Here is a 25,662-nt window from a genome sequence, read left to right as displayed (position 1 = left end):
CCCCTCTCGTGCTTCCACTCTCTCTCTCATGTCTTCTCCCCAGGGGCAATGGCCAGCAAACTCAGTTACGAAGCTCCCTGCAGAGATACGGGTGGCCATGAGGGGCACAGCAGCAGGACCCAAGTCGGACTCGGATCAGAGTAGATGAGGGCCTCCCCTCTCATTCTAGAGTTTCAAAAGCATCGCAAACACATCCCTAAGTTAAATGTGAGATAACTTTTCCCCAGTGTCCCCACACCCCACATCAGGAGAGATACAGAACACGCAAGTGACAATCCAAACATTTATTCAGTTGACATCGGAGATCTCCACACTCCTCAATGCCTCCACATAGCTTGGGCTGAGCCTGGATGGGACCACTAGAGACTGAGGAAGGGGGGCCCACTGCAGGATTGCCCCAGGAGCACCTGTGTGGCAGGATCCGCGCTGGGTGCTAGGGAAACGTCTCCCAGCCCCAGACACCCAGTCCAATGTGGAAACCCCAGGCCTCACACCTCAGCAGAGACATGGTGACACCCCCTCCCTCTCTCTCTCTCTCTGCACAATCAGCAAGCTGACTGCTTCAACACAGGGTCAGGTGACAGCCTGAGACCACACCCAGGTCCCACGCTGTCTCACTGCTCATAAGGGGTCTTCTCTAGCAGAGGCTCTCCAAGATGACAAGGAAGCCCTGTGCTCCCCCTGGCAGGTGAGCCGGCTCTCAGGCTGGGATGCCTGACCCCCTCCTTCCAGGAGGGCAAAGGCACAGCCAAGGTTGTGCATGTGACTGGGGCAGGTGACTGGGGCATCAGACTGGGATGCTTTCGGGGCTCCAGCCTTGCTGCCAGTTCCTACTGTGTGGCTCTCTACAGGATCAGGGGATGCCAACCAGAACTGGAGGAAAGGGCATCTGAGCAGGAGTGGGAGGTTGGAGGAGAGGCCCGTTGTGAGACTCAGAAATAGGAGGGGGGTGGGCCGGGGTGATCACAGGGCCACCAGGATGCCCAGGGGCAGCACCAGGCACAGAAGTGGGATGAGGAACACCACTGGATACAAAAAGGAGGCCTGATTAATCACTCCAGCTATCCACTCCGCATAGACAGCAAGATCTGTATAAACTCCAGGCATATTTCCACGACCGCAGCCAATGCCCCAGCTCACGACTCCCACCTGGACCCATGTTTCCTTAAATTTACAGACCAGAGGACCCCCAGAGTCTCCCTGGAGAAAGAGAAAGAGACAAATGCAGGAATAGAAGGCCATCCACGTCAGAGCAGGCTGACTGCCGTGTAAGGCACTGGGCAGTCAGGCACGCGGGGACCTTCCCCAGGGACCTACCGGGCTCACCCTTCTGTGAATATGCGAACTGAGAATTGAAAAGTTAATGGGAAGGGGCGCCTGGCTGGCTCAACCCTAATCTCGGGGTTGTAAGTTTGAGCCCCACACTGGGTATAGAGAGTACTTAAAAATAAAATCTTCAAAAGAAAGAAAGAAGAGTAAAGAAAAGAAAAGAAAGAAAAAGAAAGGGATGAAGGAAGAAAGGGAGGGAGGGAGGGAGGAAGGGAAAAGTTAATGGAAACATTGTACTATCCTTGGAAGGATATTATAACTGGTCATTTCCCATACCATACGGGCTATTAAACATTTTGAATATCACATCTGCATGAGAGTCCCCTAAATCTAGCTTAAAGTTTCTCTAAACCTCCTAACCCATACAGCCAGCTCCCTCCATCTCTGATGCCTCACTTCCAGACATCCCACAGACACCCCATCGGATGCAGAACCCGGCATGTCCTCTCCCAGCCCTGCTCGGGGGCCCCCGCCCCCCACCAACCAGCTCAGACAGAAACAGAACCCTCCAAAACTCTCTCTCGCCCCCACCCTCCCAGCAGTCAGTCACCAGGAACTCAGGATTCAACCTCACACACGCCTCCTTCACCCCCTCACCGCCCCAGGTCCTGCTCGGGACTCCGCGTCATCACCTAGATGATGAACACAAACACCTAGCCTACAGTCCTGCCCGGATGGCATCAAGAAACTCGGCCCAGCACTTCAGGCCACACGTAACCTGACTCCAGCCCTCTTCTCTGGTCCCCTCATTGCTCCAGACCTGGAAGGTGGGCCCTACACGTGACAAGTTCCCTCACACTCGGAGCCACCATCCGTGCTGCTCCCCCTCCCTATAGTGCTGTTCTCCTCTTTCCAAGAAATCCCAAGACTCATCCTCTGAGTTCAGGCTCAAACGCCCCCTCCTCCAGAAGGCACTCAATGCGGGAAGAAAAGGGCGGGCCAGGTTCTGCCCATGAATATCCTTCTCGAAGGAGCGAAAGGAGGTGGTGGCAGGTCACCCAGGCCCTGGCATCTGGGAATGAGGAAGCTTGGAGGGCCACCCTCAATGTGCAGATGGAACAGGGTCCGCAAAGTTACCTGACAAGAATCCTTTCCAGCTCCATTATAGCCACAGAGCATCCCTTCCAGGACTCTGTTCTTCTTTGTTGCCATGACTTCCTGAACCATCTCATTACACCTTTCATGGAGGATAATGTTTTGGTCGACCTCCTGGAGAACACCCGTAACGAGGTTGCCACCTACAAGGGATGAAGAAACTCAGCAGTCGGTGGCTTGTGCCCAGTGGACGGTAAGCCCCTCGGCACCTAACTTCCCCTTTGAAAAAGGCAGGGCCGTGGGTTCTGTGCTCCTTTGACAGTGAAGGAAATGGGGCACCAAAGTGGACATGGGAAGAAAAGGAGGTAATAACTAATAAAGTCAAGATGGCATAGAGAAGGACCAATCCGGATGGGAAGAGAGCAAGGCCTTCCCAGCCTGAGAAATGATAACCAAGCACCTGTTACTCTGAGTACCAAAAGTAATAGTGACAGGGATCCCATGCATCAGAAGTATCTTTACTCTTGAGCAGGTTCACAGACTCAAAAATGGGGAGTGTCCCCAAGTTACCAATCCAGCCTCTTCCCAGAGACGGGAGGCCCTGCAGCCTCAGCAACAGAGAGACCTTCTGCCCCTAAAGGGACAGGGAGCTCCCTGACAAGCAAGGCCAGTACTTCCAAAGACTGGACAGCTCTGACTGGCAAACAATTCGTCACCTGCTGAGCAGAAACCCACCCCAGAAGAACACCAAGGCCTCTGGCTCCATCCCCAGGGAGCCTAAAAACACCCCCAAACCAGCCAGGTATGGTGCCTCACAAATCTACAGAAAAAGACTTCCCCCAGGTATCTCTTCTCCTGAGAGAGTTCCAGGTCCCAGGACCTGTGCCTTTCCTAAACGGCTACCATGAAATATTTGTGCTGTAACAAAAGACGTCAACCAATTTCTAGACTCAAGTCAATCAGAAGCCATTACTCTGGCCACTGCTAAACTCTGCCCCCCACCTTCCCCCTCTGCCAGGCAGTCCTCGTTCCTGCCCCTCTCTTTAGCTTTTCTGCCTACTTCAGGGCTGGGCTGCCTCCCTCTTCCTGAGCATGCTACCTGCCTCACAGTCTCACCATGTTCTTTTTTGCCCCATCCGGTCACCCAGCACGTGGTCCCAGCTTCCACCTGGAAAGTCTTCTGAGGGATACATACAGGCTGGACGGTCACAGTGAAGTTCACAGGGTAGAGGAGATGGAGAAGGGCAAGGTCATTTTGAATGGCTCCAACTACCGAGAGTTGAGGATGGACGATGACGTTCTTGACCGGGATCACCACACTGGTGATTTCCTTATAGGCGCTCCGATCTCCCATCTTGACACTGTAGCGGAAACGGCTATGGGAGAGAGGACATGCCCCTCGTGGAGACCTTTCCCACACATGGCAGAGGCTTCCCAGCCTGGCCCTAACCTCCCTCACCGCTCTTTCTACCGCCCTAACACCAAACAGCTCTCCTTAATGACTCTCAACATTGGTTTGCTAGTCCAAACAACTGGTTTGCTTCACCAAATTGGTATTGCTAGTAATGAGACAGCCAGTGCCAAACCTGGTTTGTAGTGCGGGCGGGCCTTGGCTGGGTTGGTTTGGGTTGAGTTGGGTTGGGTTGGGTTGGGTTGGGTGTGGGTTTTGTCAAGTTGCCAGGGCAACAGAACCTAATGGGTACCTGAGGAGGGCAGGGCTGGCTTCAGAACTCTGTGACCCCTCTTCACTCCTCACCTTAAAATACAGTGGCCTGCAGTCAGCACCCACTGCGATGTGAGGAGGGAGCCTCCGCACACGTGTTTCTGGTTCATCCTCAGGCTCACCTGCCAAGGCCACTTCCCCTCTTCGGCCTCCTTTCCTCCCGTGGTGTTCTCAATGACGTGGCCACACCCTGGAGTGAGAACAGCATGGGGGGAAGAACCTCCAAGAAACAGAGCCCGGGCTTCCGAGGAGAGCACCAAGTGCCCCTCGGAGGAGGCAAGGGTGGCGGGGTGGGGGGGTGGCGGGGTGGGGGGGGGCGGTGAAGGCCACAGCCCCTTAGACTCCAGGGCCCTGCTGCCGAGTCCCCAGGCCCTGTACCCCCAGACCTCCAAGGCCACACGGCGTCCTGCTCAGACTCCACAAGAGGGGCTGCATTCCTCAGACCCTCGGGGCGGGGCAGGGGGGGTGAATCCTGGCTCCCCCAGACTCCCCAGAGCCCCGGCTCCCACTTGCGGGCCTCAGCCCCCCTCAAGGCTCCCAACGCCAGATGTCACCTGGGATCAGTTCCAACAGCTGGGAGAGTATGGCAGCCTCTTGAGGCTCCGGGGTCACAGACTGTCCCTCAGCCCCCCACACGGTTGCACTGGTGCCCTCACGGCCGCCCCCCGAGGACGATGGGGAGGTGGGCGCCGAGGAGGGTGGGGACGATGTGGACCCGCCCTGTGCCCCACCAAGCCGAGGCTGGAGGAGCAGGAGCCAGAGCAGGAGGCCCAGGGAGCCGCCGCCCAGGGACGCCATGGACCCGCGGCACCGTGCCTCTCCGGGTGGCAGGTGGACCGGTCCACGCTGGCGCGCGAGCGGCGTAAACAGCGGCTCCTCGCGCTGGGGGCCAAGCGCGAAACATCACGCCCTCAGGATCCGCCCCCCTCGCCGGGTCCTCTCTCCGCTCTGAGTACCATCGAACCCCGCCCAGGCCGGAGGGGTTAGGGTGCTTCCGAGGAAATTGCCCTTGACAGGGACCTCCCAGTTCCGGGGACACCGCCTGATGTCCCTGCCTCTTCTGGTGCGGTCTCTGGGCTGGAGCTGTTGAGGACAGGCGGCCTGGGCATCCCCCGAGGAGACTGCATTCTCCACTCTTCATTCTGGTTCTTCAGCTCAGGATTTCATCCGCCAGACAGAGATTTTGGGGTGGGGGACCATACCGATTAAGTAGTTGAGACAAAGGAGTAGGCAGCTGTTCTGTTTCAGTGATAGGGCCGCCTTAAAAAAATTAGCCACCACAAAAGACACACGCAAGTCAGTTTCTTCTTCTTAGCGCTTGGTCCCTGGCATCCGGCCCAGGGGCGTGTCCTCTGTCTTTGCGCCCTAAAGGCTTCTTCTAGGCCCCTGCCTCCCTGGGCTTCAGCATTCCTGTTGAAGTCAGGGAGAAAACAACAGTCACAGCTTCTGAATTGAAATAGTTCCCTCTTTTTCCTGGCCAAAAGGGGACAGCCAGTCACAGTTTTTCAGGAACGTGGATGCTCCCCTAGCAATTTCAACGGCCTGGTTGAAGGGATTGCCTCTCAGGCATTCTTGGAGGTCAGAGAAATGAGGGAGTAGGTCATACATCACGAATCCATTCCAATATTCTCTGCTTTCTAACTCTTTGCATTCCTTCCTCTACATGAAACCAAGGAATTCCTGGCATATCAACTTCCTTTAGTGTGGTCCACCACTGAGTTCAGGCTTAAAACAACCAGCATGTAGAGTCTGCAACAAGTGCGTTCAAGCCCACCTGTGTGAACCAGGAAACTGAATTCAGAATCTCTGGTAAGTGTACTCTTGACAAATGTGGCCCCAGGCCTCCCCAGTCAAGCAAGAGTCCTGAGAATCCAATCCTATCATACACCTCTGGTTCATTCCAATGTAGACAAGCAAATACTAGCAGTTCTTTTTGAAAGGAAGGCTTCTCCTCCTGTGTTATACTTCGTGCCTGTCCAAGAGCATGCTGGGGTCTTACTCCAGTTACTAGGTCTAGAGGCAGTGAAGAATGGCAGGGGTGATACAGGTAAAGAATTCACATGCACTTATAATGTCCTCAGATGAACTCATTACACTGTCTCTAAGGTAAAGAGGACCAGCCTTATCAAATGGCTGAGGATGAGGGTGTCCAAACCTATGGACAATGTGCCCCCATTTAAATTTTCAGGGTCTCTTTCTCAACCAATGCCCTAACTTTTCTTTAAGAGTTCTGATGAAGCTGTTACTTCAGTTTATGTTCAGACTCACCAACTCGAAAGATTGGATACTCTTTTTTCAACGGCATCAACCCTGCCGTTATACAGTATATGAAATTATTTTAGGGAAATCAGAGAAGACTTTAATCCAGGAAGTTAAAACTCAAGATTGCCATTTTCTTTCTTTAAAAATCATAAGTGCTGTAAGAAATAACCAGTCCTTTCACCATCTTTGTGTTCTTCATTTCCACAACAACGTCTATTGTGGCAGCCTGTTATCCTTTAATGAACTGTCAAATGCAAAGTGTGAGCTAGTGTAAGACTTTAGAACTTTCGGGAGCTGCAGACACAAGGTGAGCTTGCATCCACTCGCAGGGCCTTCTCTACAAACTCCCATCATGTACTCATGAGAAAGATTAGCAGCAAGGCAAGAGACCAGAGAAATGAAAGCCCTGCTTACAGTATAGACATTGGGGAGGGGAGCAGAAGTTACTGTGGGAAAGGCATAGTGTCCTTCAACTCCATCCCCTAACCCACCAGGCAGCCAAAAGAAGACACAGAGCAACAGCTGCCATTGCCACCACCACCACAGTCACCTTATGTGACTGGGTGAAAGGTACAAACCTGTCATTTTTAGGGCTCAAGTTAAAGCCTAGTATAGCTGGGTAAAGAGAATGTAAAATAAAGTCTACCCCTACAGGAGGAGCCAGATCTCTAGGGATCTTCTATGCTGGGGAAGAATCAAGATCACTAAGAAGACCTCATCTCTGAGAGACAATAATATGGTACCTGCCTAACAGTGAGGCTGAGCCAGAAAAAACAAAGAATGCCCTCCCTCCTACCTCCATTACCAGACTAGTAAGTGTCCAGGAACAAGTAACAGCAGTTTACTGTTGGCGGGGGAGAGGTAAAAGCATGGAAAGACATCCTCTTGGACACATAAACATGGAGAAGACTGACAGCTGAGTGTAGAACAGACACGGAGAAAAAAATCCAACAAGTCAGCTACTGCTCAAAGCAAAAAATGGTGGAAGAATTTGAAGTCTAGTACAGATGGAGGGTAACTACACAACAACAATACTTGACATGAGTGTCTCAAAACTCTCTACCAAAGAGAAGACAGGCCCATTTCTGAACATATTGTTTGTTTTAAAGATTTTATTTATTTTAGAGAGAGATAGAGAGAGAGTACATGCTGGCAGAGGAGCAGGGGGAGAAGGAGAGAGAGAATCCCAAGCAGACTCTGCATTGAGTGTGGAGCCTGGTGCAGAGCTCGATCACAGGACCCAAAGATCATGACCTGAGCTGAAATCAAGAGTTGGACACCTCTAACAGACACATGAAAAAATGTTCATCATCATCAGCCATCAGGGAGATTCAAATCAAAACCACATTGAGATATCACCTTACACCAGTTAGAATGGCCAAAATTAACAAGACAGGAAGCAACAAGTGTTGTAGAGTATGTGGAGAAAGGGGAACCCTCTTACACTGTTGGTGGGAATACAAGTTGGTGCAGCCACTTTGGAAAACAGTATGGAGGTTCCTTAAGAAATTAAAAATAGAGCTACCCTATGACCCTGCAATTGCACTACTGGGTATTTACCCCAAAGATACAGATGTAGTGAAAAGGGCCATCTGTACCCCAATGTTCATAGCAGCAATGGCCACAGTCACCAAACTGTGGAAAGAACCAAGATGCCCTTCAATGGACTAATGGATAAAGAAGATGTTGTCCATATATACAATGGAGTATTTTGCCTCCATTGGAAAGGATGAATACCCAACTTTTGTATCAACATGGATGGAACTGAAATAAGTCCCATGGATGAGTGAAATCAGTCAAACAGAGAGAGTCAATTATCATATGGTTTCACTTGTGGTGCATAAGGAATAAGATGGAGGACACTGGGAGAAGGAGAGGAGAAGTGAGTTGGGGGAAATCGGAGGGGGAGATGAAACATGAGAGACTGTGGACTCTGAGAAACAAACTGAGGGTTTTGGAGGGGAGGGTGGGGGGTTGGGTGAGCCTGGTGGTGGGTATTAAGGAGGGCACATATCACATGGAGCACTGGGTGTGGTACATAAACAATGAATCTTGGAATACTTAAAAAGTAACATTAAATTTCAAAAAAAGAGTTGGACGCCTCATTGACAGAGCCACCCAGGCACCCCACAAACATTGTTTACTGAAGTCTCTATTCACCTACACAGAATGACTAGCTTTCAACCAAAAACGATGAGACACACAATGAAAAGGAAATTAACAACACACTATCAAGAGACAAACCAAGCAACAGAACTAGATTCAGATAGCACATGGGGTTTAGAACTATCACAGAGGGAATTTTAGATACTAGGATGAACAAGCTGTAGCTGCCATCTTGCCTCCCCACGTGTGTGAACCTAACCTCAACTGCAGCTGGTCCGTCCAAAATGTCCTGAATACCAACCCAACCCTGCCCCCCATTCCCGCTCCAACAAGATGAAAGAAACTCCCACGAACCAGGAGAAAGTCACCAAGCTACAAGCACAAGCGTGCACTGGTGGGAAAAGAACTGGTCACAGAAAGAAGAAGGTGGTTCGTAGAACAGCTCCAGTGGATGATAAAAAAGAAACTTCAGTTCACCTTCAAGTTAGTGGTAAACAATATCTCTGGTACTGAAGAAGCAAATGTGTTACAAACCAAGGAAGAGCGGTCTATTTTAACAATCCCAAAGTGCAGGCATCCCTGGCAGCAAATACTTCCACCAGTTCACACCATGCTGAGACAAAGCAGCTGCCAGAAATGCCACCCAGGATCTTAAACCAGCTGGGGGCAGACAGTGTGACTCGTTTAAGGAGACTGGCTGAAGCTCTGCCCACACAGTCTGGGGCTGGAAAAGCACCACATGCTACTGGGGAAGATGATGATGAGGAAGTTCCAGATCTTGTGGAGACTTTTGGTGAAGCTTCCAAGAAGGATGCCGACTAAATGGAGTCAACGTCTAAAGAAGAAAAAATTTGAAGGGAGCTGCTATTTTATAACTATGACTGCTTGTTAAAATTTTGTTCATGGACCCAATAATAATCTAGGTCTCTAATATTTTTAAGCCCAAGCCGGTTGGACATTGCAGCTCTTTTCAGTTTTTGCTTATACACAATGAATTCTTTGCCACTAATTAAAAGCTGAAGAGGCCTGGGAATAAAGTCTGAAACAAGGTTAATCAAGTTCTTTAGCTAGTATGAATACATACCTACATACATACATACATACATCCTATGGTGAACCTATTTGAAGGCTCTAATTCGAGGTCAATAAATGTTTTCTTAAAAAGGTCAGATAGCAAATATTTTAGGATTTTGAGGTACAATGAGGATATTATGTAGGCTTCTATTTAAAAAGGAGAAATTTCCACACAAATACAGTAATAATAGTAATTAGATATAATATTTTGTAATAGAAACCGAATGAGAAGCATTTGAATAACATTTTACTTAATTGGGTTCAAAATTAGTATTCTCCATCATAAAAATCAATCACAGATTTTCTGTAATGGTGATCTATAATGGTATTTTATGCATTTAATCTTTTAAAATGTCTTTTAATGCAGATAAGTGCTGCCCAATGCTGATACTAATCTGTGAACATATAGCTTTGAGCATATTCTTCACTTGGAAGGCATTTATAAAGCTATTTTAAGTTTTTCTCTTGATTTTGCCTTTGTCTTGTCATTACATTGTGAATTAATCATTTCAGTGATGTTTAGGGGACAGTTCCTCAACTACAGTTAAATGGATTTTGAAACATGCAAATTTCCTTTGTGGCACTTATGCAAACTCTAAAACTGCTTCTGGAATTGTAACAGAAAGCTCAGAAAATACATTTACTGCAAGTTTGTTTGGGAAAGCACATCTTGCTTGTTTTAACTTTTGACAGCACAAGAACTGTATAAAGCAGCTTGACGTAACTTCTGATTCCAAAAAACATTAGCTGTCATCAAATGACTTTACCATTGGATAGACAGCAATAGAAATAATACAGAATGAGAAAGAAGCAATAGAGAGGATACTGTTATAAGGTCCTTGTACTACCTAAAAATCAGATACTATCGTTTGAAAGAAGAGGGCAATTAGTGAAAAATATACACTGTAGGGACGCCTGGGTGGCTCAGTTGGTTGGACGACTGCCTTCGGCTCAGGTCATGATCCCGGAATCCCGGGATTGAGTCCCACATCGGGCTCCCAGCTCCATGGGGAGTCTGCTTCTCCCTCTGACCTTCTCCTCGCTCATGCTCTCTCTCACTGTCTCTCTCTCAAATAAATAAATAAAATCTTTAAAAATATATATATATATATACACTGTAAACTCCAGGGAAATCAGGGGGAAAAAGTTAAATAACTATCAATAGGACAATAGCAAAGATAAAATAGAATCATAAATACTCCATTAATTTAAAAGAAAGTAGGAATAGAGAAAAAGAGATGGTACAAATAGAAAGCAATTGGCATGGGGCGCCTGGGTGGCTCAATGGGTTAAAGCCTCTGCCTTTGGCTCAGGTCAGGATCCCAGGGTACTGGTATGGAGCCCCACATCGGGCTCTCTGCTTGGCAGGGAGCCTGCTTCCCCCTCTATCTGCCTGCTTCTCTGCCTACTTGTGTTCTCTGTCTGTCAAATAAATAAATAAAATTTAAAAAAAAAAAGAAAGCAATTGGCATGATGATAGAATTTAATTCAACATTATCAATACTTACATTAAAGGTAAATGTTCTATTAAGTGAATTAATGCTTCTATGGCATGAGTTAAAGGAGATTGTCAGACTGGATTTTTTTTAAAAACACAACTCAACGATATACCCACCTTAAATATAAAAACATAGATAGGTTATAGGGAAAGGGATAGAGGATGATATACAAACCAAACACTAATCAAAAGAAGGAGTGGTTATAGTACCATCAGGCAAAGCTAACATCAGAACAAAGGATATTATCAGGGACAAACAGAGATTTTAATCACAGAATGATAAACAAAATTCTAAAGGTGTATGTACCTAAATACACCAAAAAAAACAAGCTTCAAAATTTACAGAGCAGGGAGAAAAAGCCAATCTAACCAATATTAGAATTTAGAATTTGGGTTTGTCTTTCTTAATAATTGATAGGACAAGTACACAGAGAGCTAGTGAGTATATATAAGATCTGCAAAACATTGGGGCGCCTGGGTGGCTCAGTGGGTTAAGATCTGCAAAACACTATCCATTAATTAGATGTAATGGATATTTGTAGAACACTCTATCCTAGCAACAGCAGAAGACCCTTTTTTTTCCCAGTGTACATGGAACATACACCAAGATAGAGTATATTATGAGCCCTTAAACAAATGGTAATAAATTTAAAGAACTGAAATTATGCAAAATACATCCTTAGATCATAACAGAAATTAGAAACTAATAACAGAAAAATACCTTGAGGAGCACCTGGATAGCTCAGTAAGTTAAGTTGTCTGACTCTTGATCTCGGCTCAGGTCTTGATCTCAGGGTTATGAGTTCAAGCCCTGCACTGGAGCCCAGCATGGAGCCTAGTTAAAAGAAGAGAGAAAAATGAAAAATATCTTGAAAATTGCCAGATTTCCCCCCCCCCCAAATTTTTAAACTTTGATTTTGGGGATGTCTAGGTGGCTCAGTCATGATCCTGGGGTCCTGGGATCAAGCCCTTTGGCTCAGGTCATGATCCCGGGGTCCTGGGATCAAGCCCATGTCGGGCTCCCTGCTCAGGGAAGAGTCTGCTTCTCCCTCTCTCTCTGCCCCTCCTCCCTGCTTGTGAGCTCACTCTCTCGCTCTCTCTGTCAAATAAACAAAATCTTAAAAATATATAAATAAAACTTTGATTTTGGACTCCCAGAATGGCTTCATGAGAAACTTGGTTGATTCTTTCCCTAGAAAGAAAGCTATTTAACTGGTGAAAAATATTTTTAAAAACGCAACTATCTCAGGTCTCTGGAAATTGTCCTATGGGCATACAAAACATTGAGAAATATCTACACAAGAATATCTACAAAACTTCGTATGAATAGCAAGAGTCTATGGCATTTGAGCCATGACCAGCTCCCATCCCCCGACTCCTTAGCTCCATATTATGGAACTCTACTCTGGGCAAGTGGCCAAGATGATGGGATCTACTTCTCCCCCAGTTAAGATTTCACTTCAGAAGAAGCAGGTAGCTGGTATCTCTCATCCTCCCAAGTCCATCTGCAGAAGTCCTGTTCCAACAGGCATGCCCAAGAGGACTAGAGCTCCCTTCCCTCACTTTGCCCCTACTCATAGAGCAGGAGCTCTACCCCAGATACTGCAGGTTGAGAATCTGGGGGCTCCAGTCACCCCATCCCAGCTCACTGATAGAGCAGAGGATCCACCTTGGGAAAGGCAAGTGAGAAGACTGCTGGATTGCATCCCTCTCCCCGGTGCCCACTCAGAGCAGAGCAGTTTCATTCCAGGAGAAACAGGCTGCCATCCCCGTCCTCAGTTCTGGGGCAGCAGCACAAACATTCTGCCCAGGAGGAGAGGCAGGCTGAAAGGAGGAGTGTGCTCTGCAGCTCTACCCGAAATAACTGAATTTATTTGGAACAGACGGTAGAGAAATTCATGCCTAAGAGACTTGTTTAAAAACGGAGATCTTCCTGATGAGCAATTAAGAGAGGGTTGAGAGCTCCATGATACTGGCAGCAAGAAGTGAAACAGCAGACTAGCTCAAAGTTAAACACAGAAAACGAGGGAAAGAGAGGGAGTCAAAAACACTGTGCACAGACCTTTGTGCACAAGACGGCATTCTCAGGAGTGAATGGATAAGGAACTTCTGAGCTACTAGTCCCTGGCTGAACACGTAGGGGAAAAGTAAATTCCCTAAGCTGTGAAAGCCATCTCCAAGATATACACACATATCCAATGGTAAATAGTGAAAATAAAACTGACCAAAGGAGCTTACACACAACCATTTACCATTGAGTGGCTTATGCTGATCCAGGGAAATGGCTGAGCTGGGAGGGAGCGGGGAGGATCTGAGCAGGGATATCAGAGGCTGCAAGTAACTACAGGATTATCGTACCCCAGTCACTAAACAAATGAATGACCAAATAAACACTACCACCATGAGTCTGGGGTGGGTTGGGGGGACAGGGAACCATTGTCCAGATTTGCTACAACATATTACATGTTGTCTGCCTTTCAATAACAAAATTGCAAGACATGCAAAGAGACAAGAAATACATAGGAAAAGAGGTGGATAATAAAAAACTCTCCTTCAGACGACTTGTATTTCAACTCATGCAAGAAAACATTTCATAAAATGTAACAGCTTTCCATGATAAAGAACATTCAGGAAACTAGGAATAGAGAGAACCTTCCTCAATAGGATAAAGGCCATATATGAAAAACTCAGAGCGAACGTCCTACTCAGTGGTGAAAGACTAAAAGCTTTTCCCTAAGATCAGGAATAAGACAAGGTTGCCCACTTTCACCACTATCCAGCATGGTACTGAAAGTCCTAGCCACAGCAATTAGGTAAGGAAAAAAAAAAAAAGTCCTCCTAATTAATAAGAAAGAAGTGAAATTATCTCTGTTCACAGATGACGTGAGCCTACGTATAGAAAACCACAAAGATTTCACAAAAAAGAAAAACCTATTAGCAATAATAAATTCAGAAAAGTTGCAGGATACAAAATCAACACACAAACATCTATTGCATTACCTAGTGCGTACACAGTGAACAGTCAAAGAAGAAATGAAAAACAATCCCATTTATGATAGCATCAAAAAGAGTAAAATACTTAGGAATAAATGAATTTAAGCAAAGAAGTGTAAGAACTGTACACTGAAAACTATAAAAATATTGCTTAAGGAAATTAAAGACTTTAAGTAAACAGAAAGACGTCCTATATTCATGGATAGGAGGACTTAATGCTGTCTTGTTAAAATGATAATATTATCCAAAGCAATCTGCAGATTCAATGCAATCCCTACCAAAATCTCAATGACTTTTTTTTGCAGAAACAAAAAAACCCATTCTAAAATTCATATGGTATCTCACAAATCCCAAAGAGCCAAAACGGAGAACAAAGTTGAAAGACACACTTTCTGATCCTGAAGATGGCACAGCATACAGCAGTGAAATAGATGTCCTGGGTGTACCCATCGTACCTGGGTGTACCCACTGAAGCTACCTGACCTCTGGACTCCTGAGGAACAGCCACCCACCAGTCTCCTTTATCCTCAGAGCCACTTGACATCAGTGTTCTGTTCCTTACCACAGAGCATCTTCTGATTTATAGGCATTCGTTTGACTTCCCCTTTTGGAGTCTGTGTATGACCCTCCTGGTCCCCCATCCACGTCCAGGCCCAGTCTGGGGACAAAGACTTCTGCTCCTACCCCAGGGAGGTCATCAAAGATACATGATGGAGATACCTCTCATGGAGGTTCTTCTGAAATTTTAAATTCTCATTTTTATGAGGGTGGGTAAGAAAGTAAGGGGAGGAGGACAGAGCAGGGGAAGGAGGAAACTAGAAGGGAAAAGTAGGGAAAGAAGGGGAGAGGAGGGAAGGTAAGAGGGAAAGGAAGGAGGTGAGGAGAGCATAGGGAGGCAAGGAGAAGGGATGTGGGGGGAAGGAAGCAAAGAAAGGAAGAAACTGAGTTATATATAGGTAGGAAGATACTAAATGCATCATTTTTCAGAAGACAGAATTGCCTTCTAAAACAAATCCAAGTGAGCCAACTGAAAAATTAGTAAAACAATAAGAAAAAAGACTAAGAGCTTGGGGAAAAGATCGATACATAAAATCAATAACTTTCTATCATGCAGCAATAACAGATTAAAAATTATCACAGAAAACAAGATATTCCACGAATGATAGCGACACATATTTTTAAAAATACCTAGGAATCGGCATTTCACCATTGGCCCAGGCTCCTCTGACCCTTTCTTATCCCTTTCCTCCTCATTAGTGGGGCTCCAACCACACTGGCCTCCTTGATGTGTCTCGCTGGCTGCTCCTTCTGCCCCCAGACATCCAAACGGTTCATTTCCTCCCCTCGTGGGTCTATACCAGAGTTGGCAACCTTCTTCCATGAAGGGCCAGACACTCAATATCTTAGGCATTGTGGGCCAAGAGACAAAATCAAGAATATCATACACATATTTACATAGAAATAGAGAAAACCAGCTTCCACAGAATACTGACAGATGAAATTCAAAATATAATAACAACCGAGGACTGTTTTTTGTTTTTATTTTTTGGTAACACGGGTTTATGAAGAAGAATGGAATTGTTTTAGGGGGATACCATCAAAGTTCAGCATTTCCGATCATGGAACTGATTGCAAATGCTCTTCTGTAAGAACCATTCTCAGCTAAGGGGTGTTGGGCCAGACTTGCTCGGGACTCAAATGTCACCTCCTGGGTGAGGCTCTCCCAGGACCCCCTCTCAGAAGTTGTACCTCCCTCCCAGTCTTCCCTCTTGGCCTTTGATCTTCTCCACTGCACTATATATTTTACTCTTGTAGACAGTTACTGTCCTGCCCTTCCATATGTAAACTTTATGTAGGCAGAGTCTGTCTTGCCACAGCTGTATTCTCTCTCTCTTTTTTTTAAGATTTATTTATTTGACAGAGAGATCACAAGTGGCGGGGTGGCGGGGGGAGCAGATTCCCCTGCCCAGCACAGACACCCCCACCTCCTGCCTACCTGCCCACTGACTCTCCTCTCTGTCTCCCTGCTCCCTTGGTGGGTCCTGGTCTCTGTCCCTCCGCTGGACTGTGGGTCCCCCTCTGGCTCTTAGTCTTTGTCCCTCATTTATAGATGAGACCTCAAGAGCAGCTCCCAGGACTCCTCCCCTGCACAGGGTCTTGTGCAGACCCCGCACTCACCACCGAGATGCCTTAGTTCCACTCTCCTCCATTCTGTCCCGCACCCAAACCACCCCCCCTCAGGGCCTAAAGATGCTGCCCCCGCCCCCATGCCTCTACCTGACTAAATGCACCTCTGTTCAGGTGCCTCTCCTATGGAAAGCCTTCCTTGACACCCTCCCCAGGCCCTTATGCTAATCCTTCAATGAGTACTGTCATTCTGCGGGGACACCTGGGTCGTCCCTAAGTACCCAGGGGCTGACAATCCCCCAGGACCTACCCCTGTCTCCCCACCCTGCTCCAGGAAGCTCAGGCCTGATCTCTGAGCCTCCAGCTCCTCCCTCCAACCCCCCCCGCCCCCCCCCCGCCCGCCAGAGCCACCTCCTCCTGCCCTCTGAAATTACTTGTTGCTGGGGTCCAGGGCTCTCCGTCGCTGGTCCCCTCTCTAATCCCACAACATCCCATCCGACACTGGAGGAAATGCTTCGTGAGGGGCTGTGCCCTTTGCCAGGTCACACAAGAAGACAGGGGGGCAGCGGGCCCTTGGGCAAGGGTTTTGGCAGTACTGGCCGAGGGTACGCGACAGCAGACAGAAAGATGGACAGAGTTTTGGGTGAGCCGCAGCTGAGCTGGGACTCGAGACTGCTCTGAGCCCCTCCTTCTCCGCCCGACTTCCCCGCAAGACCAGGCGTCGGGGGCTCACCCAGGAGCCGGCTCCCGCCCCCTGGCCCGGCGCCAGCCGTCATCCCCGTGAGGTCAGCCACCGGCCCGTGATTTCGGGGAAATACCAGCTCCTTATTAAAACCAGGCGGTGCTCAGGCCCCTGCTGCTTTCCCAGTAGAAACGAGGGTGTTTGTTCCGAGAGGAACAGGAGTCCGCAGGGCTGGCCAGGGCCGCGGCCCGGAGGCTGGAACCGCAGCGCCTACCTGGCCGAGGGTCGGGGCGCCCTGGGGAACCAGGGAGGGTGGGGGGAGCAGCCCGAGGTTTGGGCAAGGGCAGCCGGGGAGGGGGGGGGAGTGGGGCGGGGGGAGGCACACGGCACAGGACAGTGGGGCCGGCCAAGGAGGAGGGGGCGTGGGCCGGTGACCCGGAAAGCACGCAGGGGCAAGCGGGACAGCCCCCACCCCCAGGCCGCCCCCACCGGCTCCGAACGCGAGCTGCCGGCCGGACCGCGGGGAGCGCGGGCTGGGGGCCTGAGGCCCTCCCCTTCCGGGCGGGCGGCGCGCCCCCGGTCTCCCCCCACCCAGCCCCCAGCCCCCGGCCGCCTCCTGCAGGGGGCGCCCGAGGGCCGCGCCGCCAGCCGGGCCGCCGGCATCTGGAGCGAGTTAGGCTGGGAGGCCGGCGGCCGGCGGCGTGAGCTCATCCCGGCCCGCCCGCTGCGGTCCCGGCGCTGGAAGGGAACAGAACAGAAGCGCCGCGGGCCCGCTCGGGGCAGCGCGGCGGGAGCGTGACTCCTCCCGGAATGTGGGTGTGAGCGCAGAGGCGGCGGTGTGTGTGTCGCTGGCGCGTCGCCGAGGGAGGGCTGAGCCCCGGGAGCCGGCCGCCAGCGTGTGTCGCTGTGGGTCACCGTGTGCCCTGGCTGGGGAGGCTGTGAGTTGGGGGGGGGGGGGTAGAACTCTGCATGTGACAAGTTACACACATCCCAGCACATACTCGTTCCACCAAGGGCACAGCAGGGAGAGGGCCGGCTCCGTGGCACGAAACTGGGACTCCTGGCTCCCTGCCCCTGAGCCCTTGTGTGTCCGTATGTGTCTGTGTGTGTGTGTCTGTGTGTCTGTGTGTGTGTGTGTGTGTGTGTGCAGAAGCTCTGAGCCCAGTTACCGTGTCCCAGAGTGCCCTGTCAGGGCCAGGGCCCACCTCCCCTCTGTCCATTCTCAAACAGCCTCTTCCTGGTCATCGCCCCAGGCACTCCCCTCCTGCAGGACGGAAGGAGAGTCCTCTCCACTCCAGGGTCACGGCTAACAGTGACTCACAGAGACCACGTGGGGAGACACACACCCAACATTCATGTAAGAAACACCTTCCTAGTTGCAGGCCTCCCAGCTGGGAGAAACCAGAAAAGTTGCAAGTTGGTGACAAGGCTTGGAGAGGCCACTTGGTGAGATAGGCCCATCCCTGCCTTGGGTGGGGAGCGGGAAGGGCTGGAGGTCGCTGAATGACACCACACACACACACCCCTGCCACGTCTTAGGTGCTCCAGCCCCCTGTCATGGGCCCTGAGGCTATTGCACAAGTATGAAGGGCCTCAGATGCCCCCGGACTCCCAGGGCCAGGAGCCAGGGTGGGGACATGGCACTGTGGCCATCACCAGACATGCAATGGGGAGCTGAGGCTAGAGGAGGTGACCCGGAGCATCCAAGGTGCCCCTTGCCCATCAGGCTGGTCCTTGCCTTGGGCCATCACCTAAGGGATCAACTGTCCCAGCTTTGGGGAACTGTAGTCCCGGCTGTGCTAGAGACCTCAGGGAGGTGGCCCGGGCCACCCAGCACCCACTGACCCTCCTGGCAGGGCTTGCGGCCCTGTCATGCCCCCCCCCTTCTCCCTTCACACCTCCCCCCAAGCTGGGCAGTGGCTCTGAGACAAGGACCCTGCCTTGCAGGACAGGGCACATGAACCCTTCACGCTTCCTCACCAGCTGCTGCTCCTGGGGCCCACAGCACAGATTTGCAGAGCGCTGGCCAGAGCTCTCGGCCTCTGAGTTGCCTCCACATCCCCACCGGTGAGACAGAAAGGACACCCTGTCCTGGGTAGGCCCACCCAGGAGGCAGCTCTGCCTCTAAACGGACACGCATCTACGGCACCCACGGGTGTCCTCGGCTCCCGAGACACTGGGACAAGCTGGGTGAGGGACATTTTTATACTGGAATGACTCTGGTTCATATAACCAGAGCTTCCAAATTACTTAGCAAAACATGTTTGCTTTTTAATTAACATGTGCTTGCAAAACAATGGTTTTAATTAAAGTGGGTGGGGGAGAGAAGGGACGAGAGAGAGAATATTTCAAGAAGCTCCAAGTCCCGGGCCAGACTTCTTAAAAATAAAGTGGGAGCTTTGCCCCAAGCCAGCAGAAGCTGGGAGGTGGGGCAGGCTCCTTGGGGAGCCCCAGGAACAAGCCTACCTGCTTCCCCCGCTCTCCAGCTCTCTTGCTGAGAATTCACCCTTTTACTGATGGTCTCATTACTCACTTACCCTACTGTTCCCTGAGCCCCCTGGGAGGGGGTGGTCTTTTAGAAGCTGTTTTGCAGGTAGATGAATGGGGATCCACCAGACAAGACACAGGAAACAGCATGAGTGAAGACGTGAGTGTGAGCCTTGTTGGGGAAACATGAAGTTCACTGGGGAAGGAGAGAGCAGAGGTGGGAGAAGGGGAACTGTGAAAAAGCCAGATGCCCCCCAAGACTGGTGGACTGGAAGGGTAGATGGGTAGATGGGTAGATGGACTGGACCGGGAGATGCTGATGTCCAAGCCCCAAGGAGATAACGGGAGCTGAGCTGGGGCCAGGGATATAGGGTAGGAAGGGAAGGTAGGGCTATGTTGGGAGGAGGGATTGGCAAAGGAAGAGGAGGGCCTGCGGGGACTAGAAGCTGGAGGTGGCCTGGACTGGGGACCTAGGGCTTCTGGTCAGAGGCTTCTGGGCCTGGCTGCAGGTTTGGTCAGTCCAGCAGGGGGCAGCCTTGGCCCCATCATTCTGGACTCAGGATGCACCCACCCAGCCCCAGTCAGGAAAGGGAGTGAGTGAGAATGAGATGATCCCTCCAGGTCAGCCGCACTTTCTCCCATTTCTGACTTTTAGAGCCAACACTGGGGCGCAGCCCAGGGTCAGAGGTCAGCACAGAGATGGGACAGTGCCCCTCCCCCCCACACACACGCAGACAAAGGGGGATTGATAGGAAGCTTTGGGAGAGTGAGGACACCCCCAGGGTTCAGGTCAGGTGGCCCTGAACCCCCAGATCCCCGTGGCCCCACCCAGGACCCTGTTTCTCATTAGGGGCCTCCTAGCCTCCCCCCCAGCCTGCGCCCCCACATGAAACGTGCCTCCCTGTACTTAATTCATTACGCCAGGCAGGGTGGGAGGCCCAGCGGGCGGGGGTTATTTTTTCCCCTGAGCTCAGACATTCCTTGCTTTATTATTCTCCACATTTCAAAGCAGCTGTCGCCTCCCCCTACTGCCCCCAGCCCGAAGCTCAGAATCCAGAAGGATCCTCTCCAGAGCTCAGAACACCAGAGGCTTCCACACCTCCAGTCCAACACAGGAGAGAAACTGAGGCTCAGACCTAGAGCCCCAGGGCGACCTGCAGGGACCTCCCCCAACAGTCTGCACCTGAACTTACCTACCCCTAAGCCTGGATCCTCCTACGTGTCCCCCACTGCCCTGTCACCCTCTGTAACACCGTGTTCCCTGACTCTATTCACCGGCCCTGGGCTACCTTCCACACAGGTGGCCTCAGGGGCCCCCTTGCCACTACAGAGCCAGCCCTGGTGGCCCCTGCCTGCAGCGGTGCTAGGACAGTTCTCAAGGTCCCTGCCCTGCTCAGGACCTTAACAAACTGAGCTCCGGTGGGGTCAGCCGCCTGACGGAGGGCAAGGCCCATCCTGGATCAAGGGATCAACCCAGAGGATGGCAGGGCCAGCCTGGGGTCAGCTTAGAGAGTCACCTAGAAGCTAGGCCGGGGAGCAGAAGTTCTCCGGACCCAGTTTTGGGGAGCTGGGGAGGGCCCTGGACGAATTTTTGCCCCACATCAGGGAGCTGCCTCAGTAGGAGATGAACTCCCTGTTGCTGGGGGTATTCAAGCAAACAGCAGCTCATCAGACTTGCCCTGGGAAAGAGGTTGGCCCAGGTGTCTGAGGCCGCTTCCCATTCAACTCTGAGGTCACAATCTGGGGCTCGTAGGGAAGGCAGCCACTCCAGATTAACAGAATTAAGGGTCTCTCCTCGCTCACTCGGGGATGGCAAGGCGAGTCTGGAAGCACAGGCCAAGGCATAAGGACAGGAGACCTGGGAGCTGGACCAAAGCCAGAGCGGGACCCGGCAGGGACATTTTCTTTGTGGGCTCACTGCACTGTCCCCGCACCTGGGGAAGAACTGGGAGCTCAGCAGACACCCCATCATTATGCACTAATGGGTTAAATGGGGTCTGACCTAGGCCCTACTCCCAGAGCCTGCAGGGGTCAGGGCCTCCACCTGGGGGACAGACTCTGCCCTTAGAGGAAGCTGAAATGGGAGCCCAGGTGGGGCAGGCAACCTGGGGGCGCTGAGGACTGAGTTTGGAAGCCACCCTTGATGGCATTTTGGCCACAGCCAGGCAGTCCATCCTGTGTGGAGGGTGCGAGGGCTGGATCCTCAGGAGCCCAAGAGGGTAGGAGTCACTCCTGATGTGGCCCCGGAGGGTTCTCGCTGTCCACACAATCCTGGGGGCCCAGGGCCTGCCCACAGCTCCAGCTCTACTCTTCAGACCTACCCCAGGGACCCCCTTACTACAAGGAAGGCACCATGTGGGAGATGGACTGCGCAGAGCCCAAGCTCCGGAGAGAGGGAGAAGTTTCCAGCTGGTCCAGAACTGTTGGATGTGGGTATATCTCCCTCTTGGGGGCTCCCAGCCCTACACCCCTTCACTCAGGCCAGGCCATACAGAGCGGTGTGCCCGGCTTTCCCCCTTTATCCGTCCCTCAGCCCTGAGCACTGTTTCTCTTCCCGGGGCTAGAAAGCACTGGATATTTGCGCCTTCGTGCTGTGTCTAGACACAGGCCGTGACTGCCCCTGGCTTCCCACCTCTGACTGCAGGTACCGACAGGCTCCCAGAGTTTCGGGGACACTCAGAATTACAGGATCCCAGATACTGCCATGAAGGGAGTGGAGACATCATCCCATCCTCATGCTTCCCCCCACCCCCGGGCCCGACCTCACCAGCGCCCGCCCGTCTCAGGGGCTCACCTGAGTGGGCCCCGCTGAGTCTCCACTACCCGCTCCATCTCACCTGGCGGGGGCCAGGCCTGTGAGTCAGCGGGAACATCTGATAATTACACTATGCATGAATGAAAGAACAAATGAATGAGTGAGTTCATTTCAATGAGCCTCAGGCCTGGAAAGCCTGGGCCCCATTCAAGGGTCTCTATTCAGGGCTTTAGGGAGATGTTGATTGCAACAAACTGAGATTTTCTTAAAACTTAAAAATCGACTTGTAAGGTCTGATTTTGCCAACTAAAGACATGAAAACAACAGCCAGCCACCAGCTACCATCACCATTGTTTTGTAAACAAAAGGATATTCTCCAGACCAAAAAAGAAGAGCAGGCTGCATGGGATCTTGGAAGAAAGACAGGTCTTAAAGATGCATAAATTGAGCTTCATGGCAAGGCCATGGGCCACCAACATGGGCCTTACTGTTCTCTCTTGAAAACTTTCTTGGACATTGTCACAAGCTAGGCCCTGGAGCTTAGGGACACCCATATGCTTCCAACCTCTACCAGCACCAGAACCCCTTTTGCAGCCTTCATGACTAGAATTAGTTTCCCTCGGCTTGCACACCCTTAGGACAAGGTGCTCACTACCTCTCCCAGTTAGCTCCAGAGCTAGGGGTGTCATTCCGGAGCACCTTTAAGTGGCTTTCAAGCCTACTATGGGAGGAAGGGATGGGACCACATGGCAAGTGAAATGGAAGAAGTGCTGGGCAGGGTGGGAGACAGAGGCCTCCAGTCCCAGGGCATGGGAATGGTGAGGGGAAAAGGCCGCTCATATTCAGCTAGACCAAAGTATAAAGAATCAGAAAGTTGGTCGAGACCTGAGACTTCCCAAGGAGTGTTATCTCCCCATCTGTGGAGTTCCAGAGTCTTCTACCTGCCTCACCCCGTGCCCCCACCCTCCAGAAAGGCTCTGGCGTCCTGATTCTCACCGAGACCTCACTAGACAGGTGAGGTACCCAGACCCACAGGCCAGAGGAGGGGACAGAGATTAGAAGAAAATGGTGGAACTTCAGGGTCCTCAGCAAGGCAGGGGAGAACGGGGGAGGCTGGGCCCCCTTCTGGCCCTGACAACCTAGGCCTTCCCCTGTCCAAGGGACCCTGCGCCCCGGCTGCTGAGACCGGAGGGGGCCTGTTTCGCGGCCGGCCCCGGGGACCCTCGTGTGTACACACACTCACACACACTCCACATTCCAGCCGTGCTCTGTCAGCGTTTGGGCAAACCAGGATTGTGTGGCTTTGGGAAAGCGGGAACAAATAACCCCCAAACTTGGGTGAGGGCGGGTCTGGGGCTAGGTGGAAGGGACCCGGGAGAACCCCCAGGGAGCCACTGCGGTGCAAGGTCACCGGGTTCAAGGTCTGGGGTTTTCCTGGGTTCTCCGAGGCCACCAGGTCAGCAGTCCTGGGGATGAGGCAGGCCTGCACCCAGGCAGGCTCATCCCGGCCCCCGCCCCTTAACACTCCCCACCACCAAAAGCCTTAGGACCCACAGCACAGCGTTCAGGCCTGGTGCCCCCAAGCACCCACTTCCACACTGTGAGGGCTGCTGCTCACACCGGCCGCAGCCCAATTTCTTTTGCCTCTCCCCGCACTTCCTCTGCACCCCAGCCCACCCTGCTTCTGATTTCACGCAATCCCTGGCTTGGACTCTTTTTATTCCAGCCCGATTTCTCTTAAGGTGGTCTTCAGCTTTCTGTTGGCTCTAGCACCCAGTTTCTCATACCCGCGGTCTGATTTCTTTTCTTCTCATGGCCTAGGAAGACCTTCCTCTAATACCTGATGTGTTCAAGACCCGGGCTGACTTCATTCTACCTCGGTCTGAGTGTCTGGCCCTCTTAGACCCCCAGTTGGCACCATCTGCTCCATGTCCCAGATGGTGACCCCTTGAACCCTGAGGATGGGGTCTGGGGAGAGGCTGCAGGGTACAGCAGGCCACCAAGGGCCAGAAGCAGCCAAGCAGGGACATCGGAGCAAAGGAGGGACCGTTCCTTCCGGGGTCCTGAGGCTGATCTCCACCTCTCACCCCAGTCTCCCCAGGCCGCCCCGCTGACCCTCTAGATCAGCCTGGACCAGGACTAAAACCTGAGGTGACTATTCCTGCCACTTTAGAAAGACCCCAAAGATCGGGCCTCAGACCGGATGGGGAAAGGGAGGCATAGGGAGACCCCCGGCTAGACCCCACCTTACAGAGCACATGTCCTGGCCCTAGAGGTGTGGAGGGGACCAGACTAAAAGGAGGGCCAACACTCTCCTCCCTCCGATCCCTTCTCCCTGGCCACAGGGCCACAGGCTGGACCACCCTGCTTGAGGGGGGAGCTGGGACATTGTTTATGCAACTGTGGGGAGGCCGCGGCCCGGCTGGCAACGCTGCCCGCCCAGCACCCACACTGACTCAGCAGAGCCCCCCAGCACGTACACGCTCAGACACGCATGCTGACACACATAGACACGCATGCACACCAAGGTGCACACACGTGTGAGAATGCACCGACTGGCAGCACACGCACGTCCAGGTATGCACGTGGGCAACTCACGCCCCCACAGATACACTCACAGGCACGGATCCTCCAGCCCACTTGTGGGCACACAGAAATATGCATGCCACCCAGCCAGGGTCGTGGAGGAGGGATGCAGAGTGAGGAAAATGCTCAGCCCTGCAGTTGAGTGGCACCCTCGATGTCCCTCCCCGCATCCGTTCTGACACCCAGACCTACAGCCAGTGACCTGAGCCCACCTGGGATCAGCACAGCCATATATAACAGGCACAAGGCCCCAGGGGGCCCCCATGACCATGGCTGGGCCAGAGACAAATTCCAAGCGGAGGAAAGCCCCAACAAGTGGGGCCAAGCTGCCCCAGCCCAAGCTTATGAGACCCAGCATCCCCTGCTGTATCCCACCAGCCACCTCCAGCCTGTCCTCCCCTTCCCTCCGGGGTCCACACAGGACAACCAGCGGGTCTGGGCTGCAGAGCATCTTGGGGAAATATGTGGGTTGCTCTCTTCCGCTGGCAAGCCAAGCTGGGGAGGGTGGTAGCTCCCAGGAACCAAGGGAGCCTGAGAGTGGTGCAGGACCGTCCCGAAAACCAGGGCAGGGACAGGCCTCCTTGAGAGAGTACATATCCCCCCGGGATCCAGGACATACGTGAACCTGCAGGCAGTGTCCCTTCTTGCTGGAGATGACAGAACAGTTGTACCCCCTGCCTGCAGGCCTCCAGCTCAAGGTGGGCATCCCCAGAGAGAGAAGGCTGGAACCTCCCAGTCCCATGTAGCCACTGGAGACTTTTTAAAAGGGAGTCCCAGGAAGGAAGCGGCTGGGGCAGGCAGGAACAAGGGGCTGCCCAGAAGCCTGTCACGAGGCTCCCTACCCTGACTGGGACCAAAGGGAGGCCCTGCTTTCCTGGAGGGGGTCCCCAGCCCCCAGCTGTCCAAGGAGGCTTGCCACAGTCCAGCAAGTTCACACGTACCTCGAGGAGGTACCACTAGGAGGTACTGTGGAAACAAGGAAAGGAGCCAGAAGGCCTCGAAAG

At 51.9% G+C, this 25,662-nt stretch overlaps 1 protein-coding gene across 1 annotated transcript; it reads right to left on the bottom strand.

Annotated features, from left to right (window-relative positions):
• Window positions 1-269: 269 nt before the first annotated feature.
• Window positions 270-5,504, bottom strand: LOC125081103 (putative serine protease 42). Its single transcript, XM_047695573.1, has 5 exons — window positions 4,642-5,504; window positions 4,121-4,277; window positions 3,481-3,740; window positions 2,407-2,567; window positions 270-1,200 (listed from the first exon to the last, which is right to left on the bottom strand). The coding sequence occupies exons 1-5, from the start codon at window positions 4,883-4,885 to the stop codon at window positions 964-966; spliced, it is 1,059 nt and encodes a 352-aa protein (XP_047551529.1). The 5' UTR covers window positions 4,886-5,504; the 3' UTR covers window positions 270-963.
• Window positions 5,505-25,662: the final 20,158 nt, after the last annotated feature.

Source organism: Lutra lutra, chromosome 1, assembly GCF_902655055.1.
Source record: "Lutra lutra chromosome 1, mLutLut1.2, whole genome shotgun sequence".
Taxonomy (NCBI): domain Eukaryota; kingdom Metazoa; phylum Chordata; class Mammalia; order Carnivora; family Mustelidae; genus Lutra; species Lutra lutra.
The sequence above is the reverse complement of the archived record's forward strand: the minus strand, read 5'-3'. Positions and strand labels throughout refer to the sequence as shown.